This window comes from Haemaphysalis longicornis, unplaced genomic scaffold, assembly GCF_048455015.1.
Source record: "Haemaphysalis longicornis isolate Haplotype H1 unplaced genomic scaffold, Haemaphysalis longicornis Haplotype H1 scaffold_4, whole genome shotgun sequence".
Lineage (NCBI taxonomy): Eukaryota > Metazoa > Arthropoda > Arachnida > Ixodida > Ixodidae > Haemaphysalis > Haemaphysalis longicornis.
The window spans coordinates 100108620-100132069 of record NW_027526361.1 but is presented as its reverse complement, the minus strand read 5'-3'; the positions used below and the strand labels follow the sequence as shown (position 1 = coordinate 100132069).

The 23450-nt window shown below is 46.5% G+C and overlaps 2 protein-coding genes across 3 annotated transcripts in view; one reads left to right on the top strand and one right to left on the bottom strand.

Moving 5' to 3' along the window:
* Positions 1 to 3735, top strand: part of LOC144179873 (solute carrier organic anion transporter family member 74D-like) — a 56655-nt gene extending 52920 nt beyond the window's left edge. Inside the window, exon 9 of the mRNA XM_077708297.1 lies at positions 3407 to 3735. Within this exon, the coding sequence (XP_077564423.1) occupies positions 3407 to 3717 (311 nt within the window). The 3' untranslated portion in view covers positions 3718 to 3735. The remainder of the gene's footprint in view (positions 1 to 3406) is intronic.
* Positions 3736 to 5155: 1420 nt separating this feature from the next.
* LOC144179169 (acetylcholinesterase-like) overlaps positions 5156 to 23450 on the bottom strand; it is a 35562-nt gene continuing 17267 nt past the window's right edge. Inside the window, exons 2-3 of one of the 2 annotated variants that reach the window (XM_077707412.1) lie at positions 13545 to 15023; positions 7795 to 9607 (exon numbers count right to left, since the gene is read on the bottom strand). In XM_077707412.1, the coding sequence (XP_077563538.1) occupies positions 9466 to 9607; positions 13545 to 15023 (1621 nt within the window). In that variant the 3' untranslated portion in view covers positions 7795 to 9465. Of the gene's footprint in view, positions 5687 to 7794; positions 9608 to 13544; positions 15024 to 23450 lie in introns of those variants that run through there. The other variant, XM_077707413.1, reaches the window with a different exon arrangement.

Here is a 23450-nt window from a genome sequence, read left to right as displayed (position 1 = left end):
CGCTTGGAGCAGTGCAACACCAACGCCCAATCGTAGTCTAGGTACTCTAAGTGACATGGGCCTTCGACTGAATTAGCTTTAAATGTACACGGACATGTAAAAACAGACGAAAAAGAGATGGATGAGTATTTTTTTTGTGCTTTTTATTCCGCGCATTCCCTGGTTCCGATTGTACAAAGGTACTTTTCAAGATGCCTAAGACTTTTTTAATGTTTTTTATCTTTATTTTTCATATTCCCATTCATTGTCTTGCAGTTGGTATTTGAGCGCATTTTTTTCTGCGTCGAACTGCGTATGAGTGAGTGTATAAGAATACCTAGACAAATATTCATTTTTGTTTATTTTTTGATGACTCAGAGTTCTCTAAACTTTTGTGCTGTAATCCTTTTTTTTTCTTTTGCTCACCTCATTTCTCATACTCTCTTCCTAGTTGCTTTCTCATTTTTTATTTCCCTATTTGTGAAAACGATTTACTCAGCTTGATTGTATACATACAGGGTGTCCCAGCTATCATGCACCAAGATTTAAAAAAAGAGTAAAGGCGTAACTCGAAGAAAACCTAGTGCATAATGTTCGCAGTACTGTGAAGAAGCGGAGAGTAATTTTTTCGTTAACGAGACTTAATTAACTAATTGTAATTAATTATCTAACTCGAGAAATACTGTCCTAATCACTAAAGTGTCAATGAGGCACTTGTAGGTAACCACAAGGGGCATCTAACTGCGGTATTTTCAGCGATGAACTAATTGCGTACACATTTATTCTGACTGATAAAGAAAACCCGCGAAATATGAAAAATACCACGTGACGGCGCCTCCGCGCGCACCGTAAAGCAACGCCCTCAAACAGGCTGCCTCTGAGTTAGCCAGAATGAAATAGACAAAAGAAAGAAAGAAGAAATCGCGACCGAGTTTGTTCCTTATCTGCACACGCGTCCCGCGAATCTTGCTGCTGCTGCTCCTTCCATGCATGCTATTATCAAGGTGATGCGCTGTCTCTTCGGGCGGGTAACACGCAAAGCAGTTGCTTTCAACCAGCTTTGTTTGGGGACGCTGCTTCACAATGCGCACGTAAGCGTCGTCACGTGATATTTTTCATATTTCGCGGGTTTCCTTTATCAGTCAGAATAAATGAGTACGCAATTAGTTCGTGGCTGAAAATAGCGCAGTTAGATGCCCCTCATGGTTACCTACAAGTGCCTCATTGACACTTTAGTGATTAGGACAGTATTTTTCGAGTTAGATATTTAATTACAATTAATTAATTAAGTCTCATTAACGAAAAAATTACTCACCGCTTCTTCACAGTACTGCAAACATTATGCACTAGGTTTTCTTCGAGTTACGCGACTTCTCTTTTTTTAAATCTTGGTGCATGATAGCTGGGACACCCTGTATACAAGTGTACTGAGATATACGTTGCTGACACAGTGTGTAGGGGGCTGAGGACCTCCGACAGGCTGTCTGTGCCTTTAGTACCCGTCTCCTCTCGCTCGGACGAGAAATAAACGTTTTTCAATTCCATTCAATTAAAAAAAAATCAGAGATGCAGGCTGAAAGTTTCTAGTATATTTTTTCTTTACTACCAAGCCTACAAGTGTTCACCCGGTTTACCCACCACTGCTTCTACAGACAAATTACTGCAATTGGGCCTGCGCAACACTTGCGAGGAATTCGCTGGAGCTCAAAAAACTAGCCGATCAGAACGCCTAGAACTCACCAAGACGGGAAGACACACCCTACGAAAACTGGGTTTCGAAGTCCCAACGACAATGACGTTAAAATCTCCTTCCTCTGCATGTTAGAGAGAACATTGCTTTTGCCCCAGTGCAAAGAAACCTGCATCCGCTCCACAAAAAAAGGACCACGCCAAGCAAGAGTTAAAGCTCTTCGAGCTTCATACGAAAAACGGCCTGACGTTAGGTACGCAGACGCATCAGTATACACCATCCCATCAGCCCACGCCATCAGCATTGTTAATAACCAGGCACTGGAACTAGCTTCTGTTTGTATATCTACCAAAGACATCGACACCGCCGCAGAAGCAGACAGTGCCCCTAGAGTTACCACTGGCCAACAACATGTCACCTGTCACCGTTATATCATACTCACAGACTGCGTGCCGGAACTTTCAAAGTGGACGCATTTAATCAAGAGCAGCAAAAATTCTATCTACGAAACCTGACTTACCCGAAAGTTTCAGCATATGAAGGGAAAGAGGCGGCTCATGCAGCAGCCAGAGCCCACACATACCGGGCACGTCCCCCAGGGATATCAGCCAGTCCTTCCATGAGCCCAACACGAGAGATAATCCCTACAAGATACGCTGATATCCTAGAACATTACCGCTTGGGACGAAGAGCCTTTCAACCTCCACTTCTCAACATGTCTAGCGAATACACAGGCATCTACAGAGAGCTCCAGACTAACACATTTCCCATTATACATTACTACACATCCCACGTTATACGCATGCACTTGTAAATTCTGCTTAGAGCCATGCACTCTCTACCACATGATGTGGGAGTGCCGTAACACACCATCCTTTGCCCCAAATCCAAACCCTCATAGGAGCAGTAGGAGGGTCGGTTGAACAGCTCCAACCCGGATCCCCAACAACATCTGGTAGACCGGGCGAAACAGGCCGTTAAGACCCAGGGCTGGATGGACTAAGGAGGTACACCACCTGCGGTGACCTTAACTGCTCGATTAAACGTTTATTCCTCCTTCTCCTATCTCTGTCGGTAGGACGTTCCAGCCCGAAGACACAATAAAGAAGGCGCCGACCAGAAGAGGAAATGAAAAAGATGACGTTTCAGCCCCTGAACGGGCGCTTTCTTTTTTACTTTAGTGTAAACACGACTCCCGTTCGGGGGGGTGGGGGGGTGGGGGGGCGAAGCGTCATTGTTTTCATTTTCTTGTGTGGTCGTGTTTTCTTTGTTATGTCTTCAATGATCCTACCCGACCAGACCGGCATTCTTCGAAGCCTCGATTACATCTAGCCGGCCTTGCATACTTGCCAGTGCGGCATCGTAGTCGACGTCATCAAATCCGTGTGGTTAACGGTGCGAGGCAAACTGCGCTCTAGAACGTACTTTTCCTGCTGAAAGTGCGCGTAAATTGGTCGAAAAACTCCCGGCATTGCCTGAGCATTTTAGCCTTCAATATGCAAAGGTAACTAGGTAATGCCTAACAAGAACTTCAGTATCTCTATTTACTCTCTCGAACTTAACTGCAAAACCTTTGGTATGAGGGGCCCGCATTCAGGAGAGCCAGTGGTGGGGAAAAGAGTGAAGCAGAACTTTGAGACTTTTTTTCCTCTTAAGCAGTTACATCACATGGTTTCTGTAGATGTTTATCCGTACGCCACTGTTTTCTGGATCTCATACGCATTTTCCTGACCACAGCGTTCATCCCGTACCCGCTGATCTACGGCGCCCTGGCGGACGCCAGCTGTCTGCTGTGGGAGGACAAGTGCGGGGAGCGCGGCGCCTGCTGGCTCTACGACCTGCCCAAGTTCCGCTTCATTCTGCACGGCGTCACCGCCGCCCTCCTCGTTATAGGCTGCGTCTTCCAAGGCGTCGTCGTGCACTACAGCGACCGCGTGACGCACTTCTACGAAGACTACCCCACGGGGGAGGACAGCTCAACGCCCAGCGGCCTGCCCCTCGTCGCACGCCGGTATAAGGAAGCCCCAAATGAAGACTGCGTGGCGTGAGTGTGGTCGAAACGTATGTGCACTTGATGACAGGAGGAAGTTCGACGGTGAGCCTATGATGAAGAGGCTCGACACTCCATGACAGGGCAACCTCATTATCTCTCAACGATTGGTAAGGCTCAATGAGCCAAGCCAGGAAGCATGGCGTGTTGCCAGTGGCAACACAGGATCTGCAATGAGCCATTCGATCATTCTAAAAGTTGTGATACGAATTTATAGATGTCGTTGGAAGTGTATGCCTGTGTAGCTCACAGAATCACATGGTTGTGAGTTGGACTAAACAATGTCATATGAGGGTGTGTACTTTATTTGTAGTTGAACCCTAGGCGAAGTGTCATACATGTTACCTTGGGGCAAAGTTGTGGCTGGATGTAGGGTGTCATTAGGGCGTATTCCTCCACGCTTATGAAATGACTGTTTTCGGTGTGGAGATAAAGGATAAAGCGCTGTGAAAATTCAGACCTCTGGTGTGTATTGGCAGGCGCCTTTTGAAAAAAGGAAATTTGTGCAACAGGAGCCAACAACAATTTTAAAAGAGCACTTTGGAGGCAACAAAAATAGACTTATGGACTACTTCGATGTGCTTAAAAACTAGTTATTCCCTGTCTGCCTGTCTGCCTGCCTGCTTGCCTGCCTGCCTGTCCGTCCATCCTATGAGTGAGAGAGAGAGATTAGGAGGGAGTCACCATCTAAGTGACGGTTCTGCCTGATGTGCGGAAGCTTTCTTCACCCTTTGCATCCGGTTTTTGTATTTACGTCTGCTAATGCTTACACCGCTTGGCTTCCCTAGAAGCACAAAGAGAGGGTACTATTGACTTCAGTGCCTTATATTTCACCGTTTCACATGACACTCGATCTTGTTCTAAGGAATTCCTGCCAGCGTTCACAGCTGACTCTCAGTGATGCTTGGTTTTTCTAAGACGGCAACCTCTTGCTATTGCAGCAAGTCCTGTATACCGGGAGGCGCTCGCACTTCTCCCTTCAAGTAATTTCAAAATAAACGTGTGCGTAAGCAGAGCTTTTCGTCCCGACTGGGAAATTTTTATACTCCACGAGCATGGTCTTAGTGCATCCGCCTACAAGAAACTGCACCTTTAGCGCGGTCTCGTACAGGGGAAATGTAAACAAAGCAATAAAACATGCATAGAACTCATATTTAAGGGCGCACCTATCTCCATAGTCGTTCTGCTCCTATTCCGTCGAAATGGTTAATACAAAACACAACAAATAAGCGCCTAGAACTAAAGCACATGATCTTCACCGCACCACTATTATACCTATACTCGAAGAATACCGCAAAAAGCGCCGTAGTTCTCAGAATACCAGTCTGCAACTGCCAGAAAATGTTACTCACTAAACTGCAAGGACATGCTCGATCAGTAACACGAAAAAAATCTGGTCTTGCGCAATCAGGCACCAATGATCATCATCACCCCGAAGGAAAACTATGCAAAGCGTAATTAATTTATTGCAAAGTTAACGCTTCGATCAGTACCGCCATTGTAAACAAGAGAAGCAGTGGACGATACAAAATGTGAGATAAATTGTCTTGAATCTAACGACTGTCCGAATGACGGATTCACGATGCTGCTGATTCCGCGACGGGTGACAACTGGGGCTTCTCAGCAGTCTTTTGTTCAGCCGTTTGGTCGACCTCGGCTGGTTTGAAGATGCTGGGGCGCCTGCGTAAGCTGTTGCCCCTACCACGGCGACCAGCTCCGAAGAAGTTCAGCCGTAGTCCAGTAGGACGCACCTGGTGTATTCCTCCCGTGTCAAGGTCCATGCTGAAGATGGCGGGCACGTTGATGCTCAGGCCGGTGTTAGTCGGTCCAGTGCCCAACTTCATGTTGAAGATGTAAGGGATGTTGATGCCCAGGTTGACAGGTGACAGGCCAAGTTGTCTCGACGACTTCTGCGTCGACTCCTCGATTTCAGCCGCGGCTTCAACAATGCCACAATGTCCAACGTTCTGCAGCAGAAAGCAAATCATCGTCGCCACTACAAACCTGGCACGGAACTGGCAGCCACGCAGCTTACGCATGCCGATTTTCTTTGTATCTACAGTGAAGAAATCAGCAGCTGTCTGAACAGCGCCAGCACTTCTTCTTTAGAATATCTCCAACTTGCAAATCACAGAAACAGCTGCAGCGAGAATGAACACGGCCAACGGTATACACGAACCCGGCTTCACCTTTTGGACGTTACTCACACGCGCAATCTTCTTCAATTTTTGAGTCTTGAAGCAAATTTAAGCAGCGCTCAGGCGCAGCAGTGAGATGGAAACTTCAGGCCGGGCTTTCAGATGGGTTAACACACAGTCTGCCAGAGGAAGCAACGTTTACTCGGCACACTGACGGAACCAGTGACACAAGCGTGATCACGACCCCACCATGGCTCTTTAGATCCTGATGTCCTCAGAAATGAGCTCCGTATAACTGCTTCGAACTAGCGAGCACCTATGCAGTCTTCCAGACTCCGAAATGAGACGGCCGCCTCGCACACCTGAATTCCGCATGTAGGCCATTTGCTCAGCTGACCAATCCCCTTCTTGCGTGCCGGTCCAAATAAGCCGAGCTTGCGGGAAACTCCGGTGAGAAGGAATATTTGATGGAAGAACGAGGAAAGAGGAATTCCGATGCACGCAGTTTGCGCGTTCATTCATCGTTGCTTCTGAATTTTTGTGTGCTTCGTTTTTTATGGAGAAGGATTTTATTCTCGGCTAACGACGTATCAGAATGACAGAAAATACGGCGCCGAAGGTGACACCATTGGAAAATGGGATCACTTTGATTTATTGTTCTTGGCACGAAACTGGCTCCCATTTTAAACATAAGTGCGTAGTACGACCCGTAGCTTTGCGAAATATGTGCATGTAATGTAGTGTATGCTCACGCAATACGTATTCGTTATCCCAGTTGAGCATGCGATCCAGAATTTCCCTTTCATGAACCGCACGGTGGCTCTTATTCTAAGCTTTCTGAGAGAGAACGACGCGAAGAATGCAGTGATTTCCAGTACATTAAAGCATATTTATTACTTTTACTACACGCTTCCCTCCGACTTCCGCCTGCCACGTCGAGGGTGTCCATCATTTAGCTCTTTATTGAAATATAATTTCGCGAAAACTTATATCCAGTTCAATTAAAGACTGTGCGGGTTTCAAACGAAAACAAGGTAGTATGCTTGCGTTAATTGGCTGATTCGTTGGTCGTGGTGTTCGATCCGACGGTGCTATCCTTGCACGATATGGCGGCAATTGCCCATGTGGCAACCGATGCGTCAAATATATGACTCCTTTACCATAAGTTGTCTGCCCTGAAGTAAGCCGATTAGGAGCCGAGATACCTCTATATGAAGTGTCCGATGCCCCACTGGGAAGATGTGGCCCATAGTGGTGTGCTGGGCTGCCAAATTTCACATCCCCGAAACCAATTTTGTCCAATCCGCAGCATACTGTGGGCAGCACATTAGTCAGTGTTCCGTATATCATGACCTTAAGGAGGCGGATGGTAAGGTAGAAACTACGAGACCACGAACAAACTGCATAAGGCAAGCATAAGGAAGTGCAAGTCATGTCCTTACTTTTGATCGCTTTTACCCCCTACTTCAATCCGCACCCCTCTTGTCGGGTACTACTTCTCTGATCTCACGCAATTTCAACCAGTGACGTAACACAGAGTAACACCGAAAAATCTATCGTATACGAAGCCGATCGTAAAAAGGCGTTTGAAATATCAAATGCGTACTAATTGGTAGCCAATGTTGTCACTCAAATTTTGCAGCTGACTAGAGTAATAATGTAAACGAAATACTATTTTCTGCGTTTATAATATAGGTCAGTCTGTGCGAGTTGGTTTGGAGGCCTTTTGATGAATGAGCAGACGAAAAATCAAAATATAAGAACACATACGAAAGGAAACATAAATATAAGGTAGTGCTTGGTTGCTGCTAACGTTTATGTTTGTCTTTCAACTATTTCGCTCTGTTCGTACGTCACGATGTAATGCGTAAAAGGACACTAATTTTGGCATGTAGCTCCAGAAGTCCAACTTGTTAACGAAAGTGTGAGAACAAAAATGCAATCTCAGCTATGTGTACGGGATCATGAAGAGTGGAATAAGTCATGAGGTTATAACTATTTGAACACTTTGGGTCTCCTTTCAAAGCTAAAACCAAATATTTTTACTCTACTGAAATTTTTGTCACTGCTTGTTATGTTAAGCCTACGAAATTTACAAAAATGTTTTGTGCAAAGTATGGAATGTGTTACAATCGAAACTACACTTGAAAGAAATTGACATGCAATTGACATGCAAAATTTTCAACTGACTTGTCGAATCAACATGTATGTTTTTCAGGGGTTAGAAATTTTTATATTTTGCTTTCTTTGTTTTGCCGTGTTTTGCTATTCAATAATGCATTTCTGTATCGAATCGGACACTAACCTTTGGCTATCGGTCCAAATAATTTTGGCATTGTTTCCCAGAAGCGTTCAATAAAGTTATTTGATGAAAAAAGTGTTTGAACAAGCTATTTCATCACGATTTATTTCAAATCCCGAAAAGACTCCAGAAACCATGAATATTTTTCCTTCGCGAGAATACGCGACGGGAGCTCTTAATTAATGTTATCTCATGAACATCCTTGCGAGAGCTGAAACTATGGTTCATTTTTCCTTCACGAGATACTGCCAGTCAGTTACAATCTAAAAGACTGATTAGTGCACGACAGGCAGAAAGAAGGCACCAGATGTCTTGCCGCAGGGGGTGGCAGTTTAATTCTGTGCGCGTGACTTGGCCTCTGCTGAGATCAACATGGTGATGATGGTGATGAGCGTTGTTGTGGTGGACAAAATGGTACCGCTTCAAAATTATTTCTCTCATACTAAATTAAAATTTGAATGTTTGTTCTGCCTTAAGATATGACACGCTGAATTGGGGTAAGCTGTGATAACGGCAAGCACACAACTGCCCATGCACACGCTTATTGCTAACAAAATTTGGGGTGACTTTAAAAACAGCCTGCACAAGAACCGCTTATGTAAAAAGTCAGCGCAGGAATACTTCCTGTAAAGTTAAACTACGCCAGAATGTCCTCATCCGGAAAACAGAACTTTAAGAGGTAGCCCAGCCGGCCGTGCATGCATTCGCGTTCACTTCTCCGAAACCTGGAACATTTGCACAGTTGCTGCTCCACTTTTGCAGCTTTGTTTTATTATCTTGAATATGGAATGCTGTAGAAACAGATGGCTCTTTCATTGTCCTAGTCATCGCTTTGCCTCAAGAATGAACACAATTACTTCACGTGGCGATTTGCCGATTCCTGTCGCGTTTAGCTCCTTGTCGATAAAACTGTGCTAAGTATACTCGCATACCTTTCAGCAAAATTCTTCCGGAGCCTCCACGGCGAGATTCATAACCCTTTTTTCTGCCTTTCGGGTGGGCACCCGACGGAGGTTTGTTGGTACGGGGGAACCAGAATTATTTCAAATCTGTGACATTGATTTTTTTAATGAACAGAACAAAATATTATGTTGGGCTTCCATTCTGTATGACCATTAAGTGGAGAGATGTGCCTCTCCCGCTCTCTCTGAAAACTGTAGCCTAATTTATTCTTTTAACATGACGGCATAGATATAAATTGCATAAAACACAACAATTTTACGATCCTAAATGTGCTATGCGGATTCCCATGATGAACAATGAGTACGCTGGCCGGTGAACGCCGGAAGACACACTTGAAACGCGTTCACACAAATGTTCTCCACATGTCGCACGTGTCGCCAGGAAAATGTTTTGCCGTCGTGTAGTTTCCATGCTGAAGCCAAACAAAATGGGGATGCTCCGCCGAAAACGGTAGCCATTCTTTGCCGTCGTACAACATCGGTTTCCTGCCGCACACAACAGAGAAAAAAACAACAACAGCGCGTTTTGGGGGACTCAAAGTCAATTTAAAGATAGCAGTCACCGTCAGCGATGATTTCCTGTCGTGCGACTCGTGGCAGTATTTTTTATGATTATGCAAAAACGCTATGAAAATTCGAACAAAAGCTTTGTTTTTTAAGGTAGTCTTTCTTAATGTGTCGCTTTTGAAACGCCACGAAATACACTTGAGAATTTTCACACCTAAAATTCACAACATTCAATATCTACACTAGAATTGTTGAATTGAAATTGAAAACACTGATTCAGTTCTAGCCCAATGAAAGGACCCTTAGAGTGTTTATGAAGGTACACACTGATACCGAACGTTTTTAACCGTTATTTATTTATTTATTTATTTATTTATTTATTTATTTATTAACATACCTACATTCGCATGAAATAAAAACAAAGAATTGCAAGCACGGCCTAATGAGGTATAATATAACAGCTTACATTCAGCTGTAATATTGCAGCTGAGACGGCAGAAACAGCAGGTTACAGCGGCACACTCACTAAGAAAAACGATTCAGGTCATTTTGTGATCATGCTCAAGTGCTTATGAGTTCCGAAGGGCCCAAGATCTTATGTTATCTCAATTTGTGAATATTTGTGTTATTTGTGAATATTTTACGCGTAACTGCAGGCAGCTTCATTGAAACATTCATTTTGCCTTCTCAGACCGGAATAACAACTCGCATAATTGCCATGAGAGGGCTAGTAAATTAGGTGAAAATGTATTAAGGGGGAACCAACCCAGCCTTAACCAGGCGTTATACAATTTCCCGTTAATATTATTAGGTTCTTCGCTGGGGGGTATGTACACGCTTTGGCGGCGGAGGAGATATCAAGCTGACTTAATCTCTCGCACAAACTGTAGCATGGTACGATCATGCAGGAGCGAGCCTGTGACGCTAAATACGACGGCATGGTTATTTGGCGACTAACTACGTTACTGTTGTGCAGACACTGTTTATTAAGTCAGACGTAAGACACCCTTCATTGTCACCGTGCATCAGCCCCTGTTTGGTAATAAAATATCTTGCAATAACATCAATATCGCAGGAGCACTATGCATGAAAGAAAATGTTTGCCGTTTCCCGGTAACGGTCGCCCTAAGGGCTTCTACTCAGTCTTAGCAACTTCCTGCAGCGTTGGCAAGGCTGGCAACCGTTCAGTGAGCGGAACACCGGTCGAGCAAATAGACGACGCGGTATTTAATCCTCGGGGACAAATCTGTACGCTGGCGCCGTCCACTGCACTTAGCTGGAAACTAATGGCACACCTAAAACACTCCTGCGCGATTTGCAACCTCTTTACATTCGCTGTTTCAACTCCGCCACACAAAAGCGTAGTTCTGCCGAGTATGGTATTTACAAAAGCCTAGTATGGTAACAGCGACCAAACCGCCTGTTGCGAAGCAATAGTTTACGAGCAAAAGAAGTACTACGAGAACAATGCTACCGATACTGCCGCTGCAAATGCCAGAACAGGAATGTTTAGGGGGACTTTCGGTGCAGAGCGAGCCTCTATCAACGTGCACGGCAAAAACCGCTTCGATTGGGCAGGAATATGCGATTCAATTCAATTCCCGGCCGTGGCGGCCGCATTACTGGTGGAGTTGAAAAGCGAAAACGCGCATGTGTTGGGGATTTCGGCGCACGTTAAAGATCCCCAGGTGGTCGAAATTAATCCCGAGTCCTCCACTACGGAGCGACTCATCGCCTGTATAGCGTAGGCGCGTTAAACCTCATAATCAATCAAGAATATATATATGAGGTGAAACGACTCATTACGGTAAGCGCTGGCGGGCGACCAGATAGAGTTCTAGCTGACCGTTTTCGACGCTCTGCTCCGGTATCGGAGGCGCCCTCAGCACAACCTGAGCCAATGCCGTTCGCGGCCAAGCCGGCCACGCACGCGCAGTGGCGTTCCCGCTTGCTATCGGAGCGGAGCGAACCGCGAAAAACGGTCAGATAAAACTCGCCAATAGAGAGTTTTAGCTGACCATTTTCGACGGTCCGCTCCGGTCGGAGTCCATGCTCAGCGCAACCAGGACCCAATGCCGTTCGCTGCCAAGCGCGCCACGCATGCGCAATGGAACTCCCGCTGATATCGGAGTGGAGCGAACCGTGAAAACGGTCAGCTAATATAATCGAGAGTTTCAGCTGACCGTTTTCGACGATCCGCTCCGTTATCGGCGGCCCACTCAACGCAACCGGAGCCAATGCCGTTCACGGCCAATTGCGCCACCCATGCGCAATGGCGCTCCCGCTTGATATCGGAGCGGAGCGGGCCTTGAAAAACGGTCAGCTAGTTTTAGCTTGTTTTAGCTCACCGTTTTGTACGGCCCGCTCCGCTCCGATATCAAGAACCTAGCTGATCGTTTTTCACGGCCCGCTCCGCTCCGACATCAAGCGGGAGCGCCATCATTTGCGCATGCGTGGCGCGCTTGGCCGCGTACAGCATTGGCTCCGGTTGCGCTCAACAGGCCGCCGGTACCGGAGCCGGCCTTCGAAAACGGTCAGCTAAAACTCTCTAATGTCACAGTGAAAACCAAAGTGCACTACAAAGCTTCGCAGCTGCGATGGTGAAGGAGAGGGTAGCGTCACCTGATGGACGGAACGATAGCGGCGGCAATTCATTCCGGGGCTGCGCAGTGAAATGCCGATCGCGGCGGCCGCGGTTTCTTCTGCTATGACAGACGCCGCTAGCTTAAAGGGGCCCTAAACAGGTCTCGATTTCAAGCACTCTATCGCTAGATAAGCGTTCTTTCCTTTCCTTGTTTGAATTTGAGGTCTTGCCACCATTCAATGGAGCTCTGACGTAGCTTTTTTGCCTGTAAAGTAGCCTGTATGACGCAGCTGGCGCTGAAGACTAAGGCGTCGCATTTGGCGAGTTCCGTGAAATGCTGCAGCCAATCAGAGTTTCCGGCTCTCGGGAGAACCCTCAGTTGGTTTAGACGGCTCGGGCGGTGTCTACGAGAACGACACTCCGCAATGGTGTACCTTTGGAAGGACGAACCTCGATCGTCGCCATCTATCACACGAGCTTAGCTGAGTTTGCTGATATAGCGCGCCGTTTACAAGATGTTAATAATTCTGAAAAGGACGGCGCGCCTTCTGCAGGAGGAAACGCTAGGCACGCGACCTCGGAAACCATCTGCCTTCATGTTGGACGTAAACCGCTCCCGAATCGGCACACACCGCAGCAGCTAGAACTCGTCGTCCCCTGCCAGATGCAAACTATTGCTAAAAATCAGTTTACAAATATGTGATAGGGGATGATGTTGCGGCGCAGGAGATTGTCTTCGGCGGGGCTTCATAAAGCGGTGACCGAATAACTGCGGCTATGTTGTCTTTTTTTGCGCTACCTGGCTCTAAGACCTGTTCGCCTCAACAGCGCCGTGTGCAAGAAACGCAAGCGGACCGCTAATCGTGTAAATCTTCAATTATTGTCGTGAGCGAGCATGTTGTTTTTGGAGCCCTGTTATCTGGCCTTTGAACACTAGTTTCCCCTATGCTAGAACTGACGTGCCATCGCTAGCACGGCCGACGCGAAAAGCAGTGCCCCGGAGCCAGTAGGATTATGCGCACCGGCTGCTAAAAATGAAAAATCTGTACGAACCTCTCAGCGGAGCCAATGGCTGCGCGCACCTCGGAGCGCAAGCGCCCTGACAAGTGTCTCTAGGTTACTTTGCTCGAGCTTATCATCTCGTAGCATCCACAACGCTTTGAGGCGCGAGGAAAGGGTGAAAGCTCCGGCCTTATCGCCCTCGCCAACCTATTTAGGGCCCCTTTAACCTAGGCAAGCGTTTATGACGTAGTCTGACCGACCTGGGAATCGTCGTTTCCCACCCTGCCTTGTTCTTACTCCGGGACTGCTGGCCGACACGTGTGTACCTACCCATTTCGAGCGAATGATGCTAGTGTCTTCATGGCGTAATCGCTGAATTCCCGATCACTGTCCGTGTAGATCGTCGGTTTCAAGAATGGAATGCCGAAGACGAACGGTATCTCTTCCATGTGCGTGGCTCCAAACCATTTTGGCATTAGGGATTTCTCGGAACGATGTCCAAACACCATGGCGAACACTTTTCCACCTTTAGCGGAAAGTGTCTCGGCAAAGAATCTACTCGGACAGTAAAAGTGGTGATGGGCGATGAAGTCGCCGATGGCTTGCCTTAGTGCCACTTTGTCTCCAACAGACACAGTCTTCGTAAATTTGGCGACAAGCGGAAGAAACTGCTCCTTGACGAAAGGTCGAAGAAGGTTCCTTAGTTGTACTTCCAAGGATTCCGACTCATAACCACTCAAGTCTTCTAGGAACAATTTCTCGTCCGGCTGCATAAGGAAGAGGAACGCTCCTTCGTTCGCCGTAACACTGACCATTGCGTCGACCACGTGAACGAATCCTTCCTTCATGGCGAGTGAAGGCCGACACGGGATGAACTCAGTTTCAAAAGTGGGCCGTAAAGTCGATTTTGTTGCTGCGCAAATCTCTTCCGCTGAGCGTTCACGAAGGCAGTCCAGCACTTCACCGGCAGGAGAGCTAAGGCCAGCGGAGGGCTCGGAGCATCCAAGCGACGCAACGATAGCATTCACCACCTCCATGCTTTCAGGAAGGGAGTCGACGCAGGTATCACTATTCATCGTTCCGCTCATCAGGAAGACCCGGTGTATCAGTCCCCGGCTGTGTGGAGACAGGAGGTGAGCGTGAATAAGCATGGCACCCGAGCTTTCACCGAAGGCGGTCACGGACTCCGGGTCCCCCCCGAACGCCCGTATGTTACTCTGAATCCACTGCAGCACTAACAGTTGGTCCCAAAGCGCCAAATTGCCTGGCATCTCCCGGTTATTCGCGTCCATGAAGGAGAAGGCGGACAGGCGGAAGTTGCACGAGACGACAACAACGTCATTGAGCGCAGCCAAGGCAGAACCGTCGTACCTAGATTCGTAAGCTGACCCGAGCTTAAACATACCTCCGTGGAACCATAGTAAAACGGGTAACTTTAGCGTTTCCGATGCCCTTGGTGTCCACACGTTCAGGTAGAGACAGTCCTCGGAGAGGGTGGTGGGGATGTGAAATACTCTTGGTACTCGGTGTTGCATACACGAGTTCTTCGCGGTCGTTGCATCGTAGACGCCGTCCCAGCTTTCGGCTCTCTGCGTCTTTTGAAAGCGGAGCTTTCCCACAGGTGGCTTCGCGTACGGTATTCCCATAAAAACATCTACGGGCTTGTCAAGTACTTTTCTGGATATACCGCGAAGGCAGCCGTGAGTCGTAGAGACGATGACAGTGCTGGCCACGCAGGTAGGGATGAAGAGCATGGCAACACATAACAAGGCTTCCAACGCAAGTTGCCAGAATTTCTTCCTGCGCCCACTGCGAATGCAAAAATAATAGAATTTGAGTTGCTTCCTGAATAGTAATGGCAGAAAGCAATTTAATTAAGAGGCTTCCGTACTTCAAAACCTACGCGCATCAGTCAACAAACAGGCCAGACGACATCTATCTTGTCAAACAGCCTATAATACTGTCGCGCCGTCATCTACCCAGCACCTCCCCTGCATATCACGCAGTCGGGTGGGAAGCAAGGTTCGGGAGCAGACGCATTTATTTGCTGAGAAAAATATTTAATATAACTAAATATACAAAAATAAGGTCCCAGAGCACGAGGCTATTGGGGGACCTCCTTTTGCCTACATAGTCGACTACCGAGGCAGTCTTTGTGACTGAATGACCCTCCTACGCGCAGGAACGGAAGAAACAGAAATTGGGGGATCCGCCCAGCGGATCGAACTATCGAATAGAAGCTTGCACTTCAGTACAGACTCTCAAAAAGCCATTAGACTGTCGGCTGCAAGCGGAATACCCAAACGGCCCACAAAGATTCTCGCGTCCACAATTCTCCCGTCCCCAGAAAGACTCTCCCTTTCACATCACATGTACACCCGGACGTGTCACTGTGTTTTGTATACGGGGCAGAATTGAACACGCCTAGCTTTGTCTGCTTTTAACACTATCGACATTGTTTTCACATATTTTTAAAAAAACGAACACTTTGTTCGCGTTTCGTGGCTTTGAGGTACAGTCTGATTCCTATCATGATGGCCTGGCTTTGAGCTCCCGCAATCCTACACGTCTTTTGCTTTAACTTGAGTGATTTGTACATAGAAATGTAATAAATCTATACGTCTGACTATTTTTTTGTAAATAACGATGGTTGGGTATGCTTCAGGTGCCTTTTCGCGCAGTGTGCAGCCTGCCAAATCATCATACTGATGCTTTGCGCAGTACAGCAAGGGCCGGTCCTGCAGTGCTGATGAAATGGAATGTCAACACCCGGGCACGAGAGTATGGAAGGGAACGAGGCAGCTGACCAAGAAACACGCGAAATCCCACATCGTGCTTCTTGCGACCACAACTACAACACTCCACTCCCCGCAACATTTTTAGCACGTCTCCCCATTCTATGCCCAGAAACACGATCCTTCTCCGCGCAACACCAATATCTCAACGCCGAAAAATCGCGAACCATGCGCAGGATACACACCACACAGACAACCACAAATCTAGTGGGCCACCATGTTTGGGAAACAATGGACTTTACCTTCAAAGTGTGCTAAATCGGAGAAACATCCACCCACTTCTACGCAAGCCGCTTGTGTCCAAGGATAAGCTCAGGGAAAAACAAGTACAACATTATATTACTAAACTTCTATCCAGACAGGGTAGTCGGCGCTAACCATCTGGTCACCTCAAGAACTACGTGAGCTGATTCAGAGGGCGAGGGAAGGAGGAGCCCTTCCATCTGGAGTCCTGGACCTCAGGTTCCACCCTTGAGCTGTTTAGCTTCTTTGTACATTCATTGTACCCCCTTTTTCTAAGCTCCCACTTCTTTTACTCACTAAAGGTGCTATCTTACTTTCTCTTAGCAAAAAACAAAAACAGACTGATACCTGTTTTAGTACCTGTTATATTACACCCCTACTGACGTCGTACAGCGCAATATTTTAAGGGTTTTCAATATTGCTTGCCATTTGTGGAGGGTGAAAAACGTATTTCGTGTTGGAATTGAGCTGAATCGCCAACGGGTAGTTCTCCCAAATCAAAGTGATAATTTGTCTTGTTGACCCCTTCGAGTACGGCAGGCTGTCAAGCGGAAGTGCTCATCAAAGTAATAACCCTTCGTACTTAAGGTTGCCGCTTTTTTTAAAAAAAAAACGTCATCTCGGCTTGTCAGCTTTTCAGACATCTCTGCCGAAAGTATACTTATACTAAAATTGAAGGCCGCCGTCACAAAAGGGGGAAATTTTTCACGCATACACAAAATAACAGCGCCGTCAGCACTTTGGTGAAAGGTAAGTAATAGTTGTAGGACGATGTGAACTTACAGTGCACCCGAAACCATGGCAGGATGCTGGGAGAACCTGAATGAACCCTTCTTCATAGAAGCCTGTTTATTTGAAAACTCCCAGCCACCCGCAGTTGCTAAGCTGAGCTGAGTGCTGTGTAAAAAAGCTAATCGAATGGCGACTCGAATGCCGTGCCGGAGTTTTTCCGCTGGCTGAAACTAAGCCACCTGCTTGCAATGAGAGCTGCCGCCAGTCAGGTATGTGTAAAGTCCTCTTCGTAGTTTTTTTTTTTTTTTTCATTGCTATTTTCCACGATATATGTGAATAGGTTGTTCGTATACAATTGCAAACAGGGGCAGACGAACGTATGTAATAATAAGTTCAGTACATATACATCCAAATTTTTCGTTCATTGGCCCTGGCTATACGATGTTCGTTTGATTATTTCGGCAAATTTTAATGAGGGGGCACAACGCTTTGCTTGATGACTTCATGGCAGGCAATTGTCACTCTTCAATCCAGCTCACGCCAAATATCGAGAAGTGTGGCGAAGTTCATGTTCAACCCAGTGTGTCGAACCGAAAAAAAGAATACGGGCTTGGTTACGGTCAGGGTTCAGATAAATTCATTTCTTTCGGGTCAGTTCCAGTTCGACTGAATCATGTACAAAACCAGTTCGATCAGTTGAATTACCCGCGAAGCGAGAAAAAAATGACTAGTTGTTTAAAGTGACCGTAAAAACATAATACAAAAAGAAGTTTTAAATACCATATACCAGGTGCAATTTAAAGGACAACTTCTAAACAACCAGGCCACATATTACGCAAAACAGAAGTAGACACGATTCAACAGCCATATTCTCGCCCATTCACAATTATGTCGTCTTAAAACTAGTTTGTGGTGTTATCTCGATGGACGGGACAGTGTCTGGTCGTGTGTCGCGTGTATGTGTCGAGGGACAGTGTGTCTGGTCGTCCTATTCTGACGAAAATTTTATATATAGCTCCTTGGGCATAGGGAATAAGATATCTGAAGTTTATTGGCAAGAGAAAAAAACTCCCTTTTTAGAAAAATCCCAAAGCCGCCTCATCCCGCAGATGCATTGGAGGAATCACGTGAAATTCGAAACTTTTCAACTATTGCAGCCATGGGCGCAGTTTTCTTCTTGCCGAGACTTTGCGTAGCTTCAGGTAAGTTAACGTATTTATTTTGGTTTTCACGCGTAATTCTTCCCAGTAAAGAATGATAAAGAGGACACATTATCAAAAATTGCCCGAATGTTGTCGGGTCCAGTTTTACTGCGTCAAAACAAGCTAGCGAGCAGAATTTTTGTAATATTATTTGTCAACATTTCCCTTTCTTCGTCCCAGAGTTAAGTTTATGGGGAAGATTGTTTGATTTCAAAAATGCCCTGCACTTCAGGTAAGTCGGGCATTTTTAAGGCGAAGCTTCCGGTGCTCTAGTGATGGTGTGGCTAGTAGTGCAAACCTCACTACAGGAAAGCCAACTTTACAAAAGGCACGCCAAGCTCCCCAAGAAAAAAAAACCCTTTCCCGTAGTCAGAATCCAAGCCGTGTCCCTCGCGTTATGCAGCCGACGTCTACCCGCTTTCGCCGTTCTGACATGGTTGCAACAGTTTGGATTTTGGACTTTGACTTTGACTCAGGTTGCATTGGATAAAGCTTCGCATGTCGACAATCTTTGTCTTTGATTTTTTTATTTTGATTTGATTTTGATTTCGCTTTGATTTCTTCTGCTCTAATTTGAAAACAAATATAAGAAAGGTTGTCTTGGATTTTTTCCAACATTCACAAATTGAAGCTAAAAAACTGTTCTTTGTCACACTGTTCTTTGTCAAAATCCAGTTGCATTAGTCGTGTGGTGTTGTTGCTACAAAGAACAAGATGTGACCTTGTAGCTGTATTGCGGTGAGATACTAGAGTTGCTTGTAACAAACTTCTGGCGTCCACGTAAGACGAGAAATGGCCGGTGCAAACTTGCCCGCTCTATGCGTCCTGAGAAACTAACGAATAACCCAGGTATATATCATACACAAGGATGACAAGTAGGGTTATGTGAAAGGTAGGTCAAAGGAAGGGATGGCTAGAGAAATCTACTTCTTGGTTTGATGCTTCTGCAGTGGCTGAAGCCAGCGGAAGAGATCTCAAGCTTTTCGTATATGCACTCAGAGCGGGATAATTTAAAAACCAAGTGATGAGCCCTTACTTTCGTTTTCCCGTGGAAACACACTTGTCAAAAAAATATTGCTACACTTGATGCTTTTGTGTTTAAAGGGACCCTGCAACAGTTACCATCGACTGCTAGGAATGTATGTTCGGGTAAAGTCTATTGTCCCAGCAATCTCCTCCCGCAAGAATTATTAAAATTCGTTCACTATCACCAAAACTACGCGCGATATGAAATCGCGCATAATCGTTCCCTCTCAACTCGACCGCGGACAACGCGACGAAAGCTGCGTGCTCTCTCCTGAGATGGGGGCGGATCGCGGCGTTCTGTTCGGCGGCCAACGATATATCACAGGCCGGGGAGTTTTCTCGTTTTCTCCGCAACGTGGAGGCGCATATTTCCGGTCTCGTGCCACAAAAAAGCAGGCATTGGTGCCTGCTCGCAAGCAAGCGCTCGGGCTTGTAGGACGTTTTTGAAGCTATAAATGTTTGTAGTCGAGTGGTCCCATTGAAAGAGAAGTATTGAGCTCATCACTCAAACTCCTCGCGCACTCAAAACACAAAAGAAACGGTAAAACTGTGCCTACAGGTTCAGGCATAGAAGAGGTTCGTACACAGCGATAACGACGACGGGAATGGGAGAAATTAGCCGCGAAGTTGACCCGTGACAGCCGATCGGGAAGCCATGGCCTCGATGGCGTCGCTTAGGCCATGCCAGGGGTGCAAAATGATGAGAACTGAAGAGAGCGCGGTTGGTTTTTCCGCGTATTTCACAGCGATTTGCGCGCTCACCGCTTCACGTGCACGTGTAATATTTGGCTTTGGTATTCCTGGCAGTGTAATTTAAACGTCACGCAGGTTTGCTTGCACTGCTCAAAGAGTGTTGCAGGGTCCCTTTAAAGTATATTGCAGGGCGGTAGAAAAATATTGACTACGTGGGAATGTTTACAAACATCTCAATATCGACACATGGGTGTTTTCGTTTTTCATCTACAGCAGAAAAAACGATCGCCGGCTGCGGTTACCGAACATGCATCCTTGCAAGTGTCATAGGGCACTGAATCACTACTGCGGATAACACTTGTAAAGTATTCACACTTTATAGGTGTGCAACCTTTTTAAACAAATTATGAAGGGCAACAAGGAGGCGCTTTTAAGGTGCGGGCCTTCGCTGTTGCGCAGTGCAGCAATCTTGCAGCCTGCATGAATTCGCAGTGAGAGAAGGGTGAAGTCGTTTCATATCGCCTGCAAGCTTCCGACAATTACGTTTTGTTTGGTCAGCTTTGCAATCTGCTCGCGCTACCAGCAGCAACACACCATTGCTAGATTAGTGCGCATACGCCTCATGTAGCGACCGCGTATATAGCGCAGATAGTTTTGGGACTGCTCTGAAGGGGAAACGTTTGTCAGAGGTGACGAAGTTGATCTTGCGTAAAAGAGAAAAGCCAGAATTACAGTGACAGCGCATTATCAACAACGAATGGTCGAAACGTTCCGTCGTGAACTGATAACCGTTGTTTACTTTATTGGTTCAGTTCCGGTTGGGGTCCCGCGTGCTAAAAAAATAACGGCTCTTGTTCAGATTCAGTTCCGCAAAAACAGCGGTTCGGTTCGGTTCTGGTTCGACGCCCTGGTCAGACCCACAATGGAAGAAAAAAAGCCAAAAAGGAATGAGGCAATTCAGTCCTGTGCAGCCAAAACAAAACATGTGTTGAAGAAGAAGGGGATGGCTGCCCGCGGAACAAAGCTGAGTTACGTTACGTTTTTTTTTATTTTTCTGGGCCCTTTTTTTTTTCTACGAACAAATGCACGCGTGCGACCCCGTCAACTCAACAGGAAGTACACTGCGGCACTTTGTTGAGGTCACAAATTTTGATATCAGGGAGAAATAAATGGCAGTGTTACGTCGGACCGCCGAATGACAGCACGCGATATAGCCGTACCAGCAGGCAACTCGCATGGAAGATTGAGCAAGATCCAGCTCGATGAACCCCGTTTGAAAAAAAAAAAAAAAAAGAAAGGCGTGTACGATGCCCACGGCGATTTTTATTCTTGACTGCCAAAAAAAGCGAAAGGGCGCTTCCCCGCAGAGTGTAGCGAAACATAAACGAAAAAGGATTACATAACACCTTGCCTCTGTAACAATGAAACAGCTTCTAGTGAAACGTTCCATAGTCCAAGGCGTTCCATTGCGGGAGGTTTAAACTCAGCAGTGGCGAGAGCTGGCCGTTTGCGGCAGTACAGCAGATATGAAAGCAGAGGAAGGATGTCACCAAACGAGTCAACAAACAGAGAAATTCATCATTGCAGTCAATTCTCCCAGTACACGACGGCAGGAACGAGCAGCGGCTCAACATTGAACACAGATCGAAGCCATTAGAAATGATTCAGGCGAATCGCAAAGCAAATCGTCTCAGGCGACAAGATTACGAAGCCCTTCGACAACGTGGGACGGAAACAAGGCGTGTCGGACGTTCAAGTGGACATTCATGCTTTCGCATTCACTATCAACAAAGGTGTTCAAATCTACCTGGCCATTCTTGTAGGCTTCTTTGAGTCTAAGCGGCAGTTACATGGCCAGGTGGGAGCTCTCCAAAGAGGGCAAGGACTCTTTTGGTAGCTGGGGAACACGGTGGCCACTGCTTTTCTCTTATTTTGGAGGGGCGGCGGGCAGAGCACAGACAAAGAATAACCCTTTTGTATATTCAAGCTGTACGGCATCCAGTCGGCTCTTCTCATGTGTCGGCATTGAGAGCCGCCTTGGAGGAACGGGGCGTTAGCCCTTTTGCCCCCTTCTTTGTAGTATCATGACGCTGCATATCACGTTTTTTCCGAAAACAGCTAATGCTACCAATGTTCTTGGCACCTTTTATCACAGCGTGAGCTGTTGAAACCCTACAATAAGATCTCCCCTAGCAGCAATGCAGAAACATTCAGGAAGCTCACACTAACGCGTAAGACTTGAAGGTAGCGATGCTCGACGCAACCATCCCGACTCTTACGACGATTTAGGCCCAGCAGAACTTTTTGTAGGGTGAGTTGGTGCATCTTGGGGAATAAATACGAGCTTTGCGCGAAAATGACAAATCATAAAGGCAGGACGGGACGAGCGCAAACTCTCAACTAAATTTTACTGGACATATCACACACATATCACTACACTTGTTAGCAGGTCGCTCATACGCACTTCCTACAAAACCTACCAACCTTTAAGAGCAGCTCCATCACATCTCTACAGACACGTGCTAAGATATACAAGCTCTTGTCGATGAAGGAACACCAATGTGTCACTCACGCATTCTTTTCACTTATATGATAAGCCTCTAAAATTTCCCGTGCCTTCGTGCCGCTACACCTTCGGAGAACCTTATACTTCTTTTAACCGCTGTCCACACTCGCCCCTCGTGCAGGCAAGAGAGTTAGTGGGCAAGTGGGCATTAGTTTGTTTTTGACGGAGAGGTCATGCTCCCGCATACGGTCATTGATACAGCCTCCAGTCTGCCCCACGAAGACTTTTCCACACTTTAATGGTATTTGATACACCACACCAACTTTGCTGTTCACACAGGGGTTGGCGTGCTTCTTGCCGCTTCCTTTGCGCTTCTGGTTTTGTTTTGCGATGCTTGAGCACATGCCTCAAGTTTCACTGGGGCCTAAAAATACCACTTTAATTCCGTATTTGTTGGCGACCTTTTTAAGGTTGTGGGAGGTTCTGTGGACATAAGGTACTACCTGAGGCTTGCTGGCTCTCTGCTCCTCTTCTGTCATATTCGCTATTTCACTGACCTTGAGCTTCTCCAGTAAGGTCTCCGCTACAGCAGTCATAACCGACTCCGGGAAACCCGTGGCCTTGACTCCGGTAAACCCGCGGCCTTAGCTCCAACATACATGCCTTTCTAAAAAGGTGATTGCAATACCTAAAAACTGCATTTTGTTATTTAATGAAACTTCATGGGTGAATGTTAAACATTCCCCATGTGCCTCAAGGGCCTTTAAAATATCACCAATGGCTTCGTCAGTTGTAAAACCAGGTCGCGTTCTTAAAAGAACGAGGAAGTCATCCACGTATCTGAAAGCTTTGACAACAACATCGGTGTCGAGTGCGTCATGCAGAGCACGGTCAACATCGGATAAAAATATGTTGCATCAATCAGGTGCTACACACGAGCCTATGCAGATGCCCTGTTTTTGCAGGTAAGTTTCATCCTCATAGCTAATAAAGGTAGCTTTGAGGTAAAATTCCAGCAGCGCTAAGACGCTACCCTGTT